Here is a 3,964-nt window from a genome sequence, read left to right on the forward strand (position 1 = left end):
TATCTTAAACAAATAATTTATTGACCTAAACACTAAAATACTTAGATAGTAATGTACAATGTGTCGATTTTCTTGTTGGAATCCGGCCTTTTCGATGGTCTGCTGCTGTAGGTTTTGTCATCCTTGTCCCCTGAAGAATACTGATGTTCCCGGTCCTCGTCGTACGAGCCTTTCACTTTGACCCTCTGGTCGATACTAGGCTTGGGTCCTTTGTGGTCGTGGTCTTCCTCATGGTGGTCTCCGTGTTCGTGGTCCTCCTCATGGTGGTTTCCATGGTGATCCTCCCCATGGTGCTCTTCCCTATGGGGACCTTTCTTACGGTGGTCCTTGTCTGCTGGAGGGTAGTTTACTTCTGGTTTGTACAGTCCCTGATGGTCTAAGCACCCGCAGACCGTATGGTTGTCGAATGAGACGTACTCCATCTCCCATTCGCCCTGAAAAATTAAAACTTTATTGAATTTCCTCTATGCGTTGTTTTGGGTATGTAATACACGGGAGCTTCGTGGTTTCGTTGTAAGTTATTGGAGTTGTTATGTTAGTCTTTGGCCTTACATGGACCATCTTAGTTAACATAAATCAAGCCAAGTAGGCCTAGAGATTACGATTTGCATAGTGAGAAATTTAGTATTAAATTTACCATTTTGTCTTGGCCTACCAGTGATGGCAAGCTGATTGAAAAATTATCGAAATTTAACTACTAAATTACCAAGTTGGCTTATGTTCAACTTGAAGGAAGTATAAAATTAAAACAAAGAAATTATCAATCGCTATCATGTAACATTAGGCCTACTCTTTTGATGAAAGATACACTGTCAATATATCCTATTGTTGAAGTTATAGCTGTAGTTTTAGCTTAAAAAAATAAACGGAGTGTGCTGCAAAAATGGAATTTATTTTCTTAAAAACTCAATTTTCAATAATGTGAACCCAAAAGAGTAACTTTTTATAGTATGAAAACTAAATTTTAAAATAATAACACCCCATGAGAGGCTTATTCACATTTTTCTGATGATGATGATGGTGGTGATAATTGAATGATAATTCCAAAATAATAGACATAAACCGCCCTAAGCCCTTTCATATTTTAAACACCTTTTCCCCTCATAGACATAAAGCATAAGAGCAGCAAAATAAGTTAGAGATTATGTAAGTTCAAGATCTAATCCCTGATATTATGTACACGTATCAATCTCTACTGCGACAATAGGTACCTGAATTGCTGTACCGTAATGTGAGTGCCCATTAATATTAGTATTTTACCTGGCGTTTAGGGACACTCACAAATTGATAAAGGTAGTTGTGTGCCATCTAAGGATATTCTAAATACAAAATTTCCCATCAGGCAGAATAAAAGATGTAGAGGCAGTAAAACATTCTAAATGTTTTAAAGTGGTCTACAATATGGTAACAAGTGTTGCTGGTATATTCACCTTGTGGTGTTCACCCATGTCCTCCAGGTAGGTGACCTTGAAGGGAAGATGTAGGCTCTCAGCATGGAGAGGACCACACTTCTTGGGTCCCTCGCAGCAACCAGCAAATACATCGCACCGGTGCAGAACCGTGTACTGCGAACATCAACAATGCTTTGTAAACGTTGTTAGAATTACAAGGTCTTACCAAAACTAACCTAAAACGCTAGTAGTTTACTAAGACGATGGCACTCTTCAGAGACGTATTTAGAAATGAATATGAAGGGAGCGCCATTTTATCGCCATGACATACTTATTTATTTATTTGAAGGTGTCGATCAAATGGCTTGTCGGTGAAGTGACTTCTCGGTCAAATGACTTGACAGTCGAGTGACTCGTCGATCAAATTGCATAACTACATGAATATGAATTTAGAATAATTGTAAATTGAGGCGTCGAGAGGCCAAGGGAGATATGTGACTTTTTAAAAAAGGTCATTGTATTTTTTTCATGGTCATAAAAAAATAAATAAAAATAAAAATAAATTCACTTATACCCCTTGGCTTCCAACTCTTAGGTGTTTAGTTTGGAGGCCAAGGGATATAAGTTAATTATTTGTTGAAATTCCACCCTTTTTTAACAAAACCCGTTACCATGACAACATTTTTTTAAAAGTCACATATCTCCCTTGGCCTCTCGACGCCTCAATTGGAGGTGATGAGGTGTACAGGGGTTTACCAGTATGAAACACATGTACTGTATTTAGTAAAAGCTCAAAAATCAAGCATAGCTGGGTCAAGTTTCAAACTATCCAAAAGATACTGAATTTTCTCAGGATTAATCTGGCAACTTATTCATTACCAAGCGTACGCTACATATCATTATATCAACTTCTCTAGTGGTGTGTTATTTTCTGAATTGTGTTTCCGTAAGCTAAATAAGGGTAATATACAGTAGGTTAAAAGATCCAAATTCAGTCCTCGTCTTTATAAATAGAAAGGGATATATATTTTGGTTAAAAATAAAATACGTGTTTAACGTAAAGGCCAACAATTATTGTTACCAATTACTAAATCTACAATTTTAAAAGGTACCTCAATCGTTTTTTACATTTTACAATATTCTTTTTCTATAAAATACTAAAACTTTTTGTAATATTTGACATTGTTGAATTAATTTGACAAACAAACACACACGTTTAGCTTTATGATATTAGTATGAAATACACTGTGACACGATAATAAACAGAAGTATGTTCAGTAATGATACAGAATTTTATAAGTTCTAAAAACACAAAACTGAAGCTCTTGACTGCAACCTATTTATTGCCCTAATGACCAAAATGATTAATTAAGTCCTGCATGTAACAGCAGTTTCCGCTGCATCATAGCGAAAACGAAATGAAAGCCACGTTTTTATAGTTTAAGCTTTATCCAACATACCTCAGGGAAGTAAGCTTTTCCTCGGGTCTGGTACGGAGACATCAGCTCATGCACGGGCACAGACCTAGCTTGGGGATGATGGCAGGAGTAGTCTGCTATGTAGGACAGATGTTGGTAATGTTCCCTGAGCTCCCTCTGATGCCGGGACTCCTCCACCGGCGAGGCGGAGGCGAGGGCGAGTACCAGGAGACACGCGACAGATGAGGTCAAAGCCATGTTGGAAGTCTACAGTGAACTGACCGGACCGGCAGTGCGGAGTGTTTTATACGTTTAATGGGGATTCCGCCGGTCTCCGGCGCGGAGGGGGCAAATTGCGGTATTTCCTGTCTTCGTTATATCGGTTTTTACATTTTAATCGGCGTTATTCATTACTGGTCAAAGAGTAAACCAGTTCTGGTGCTTATCTTGTTCCCAAGTCATTAACTTGAAGCATTCGTTAAAAAATTTACTGTCGGACTTTTGACTCTGACGTGTGTGAGGATTTATATGGTTTACTTTGTTTTGATTGTTTTTGTCCATTATTTTATAATTATCGTGACCTTGTCGCTATCCTCGTGCTTTGTGAAGACTGTGTGGTTATTGAAAATCTATCTTACACGCTTGCCATTGATTGTGGAAACTAAACTAAACTGTAGCCCTTAATTTTATACAATTATCTTTGGTATGTTTCCAACAATGGTGTGATAGAATATGTTGCTTGTATTGAGTTAGATCCGATTCACACGACACTGATATACCAGTCAGGTTAAATTAGTAATTTGTTGCTGACTGAGATTATCGGGGTAGCGGATTTTTATCCCCCTGGAATTTTACCCCCTGGGCAAACGAGACGTCACAAACCAGGGGTTAAAATTCCAGCCGCGAACTTTTGAGTTTCGCGACATCAGCTCGATGGATTAAACGCGGAATTGAACATATATTTTCACGGTTGTGAATTTAATCAGAACACATCAAATTATAAAAACCTAGAGTGTACGGCCCGGATTTTTACCCCCGGAATTTTACCCCCGGAATTTTACCCCCCGGATTTTTACCCCCGGAATTTTACCCCCCGGAATTTTACCCCCTGGCCAGATGTATAAATTAGTGAGAATGATTAATTTTCTTCATTCT

The 3,964-nt window shown here is 38.3% G+C and overlaps 1 protein-coding gene across 1 annotated transcript; it reads right to left on the reverse strand.

Annotated features, from left to right (window-relative positions):
- LOC129005558 (histidine-rich glycoprotein-like) lies at positions 1-3,201 on the reverse strand. Its single transcript, XM_054434469.1, has 3 exons — positions 2,852-3,201; positions 1,431-1,565; positions 1-434 (listed from the first exon to the last, which is right to left on the reverse strand). Exons 1-3 carry the CDS (start codon positions 3,065-3,067, stop codon positions 42-44), a joined length of 744 nt encoding a protein of 247 aa, XP_054290444.1. The 5' UTR covers positions 3,068-3,201; the 3' UTR covers positions 1-41.
- Positions 3,202-3,964: the final 763 nt, after the last annotated feature.

This window comes from Macrosteles quadrilineatus, unplaced genomic scaffold (genome assembly GCF_028750875.1).
Source record: "Macrosteles quadrilineatus isolate MER2022 unplaced genomic scaffold, UCM_ALF_1.0 Scaffold_23__1_contigs__length_1887923, whole genome shotgun sequence".
NCBI lineage: Eukaryota > Metazoa > Arthropoda > Insecta > Hemiptera > Cicadellidae > Macrosteles > Macrosteles quadrilineatus.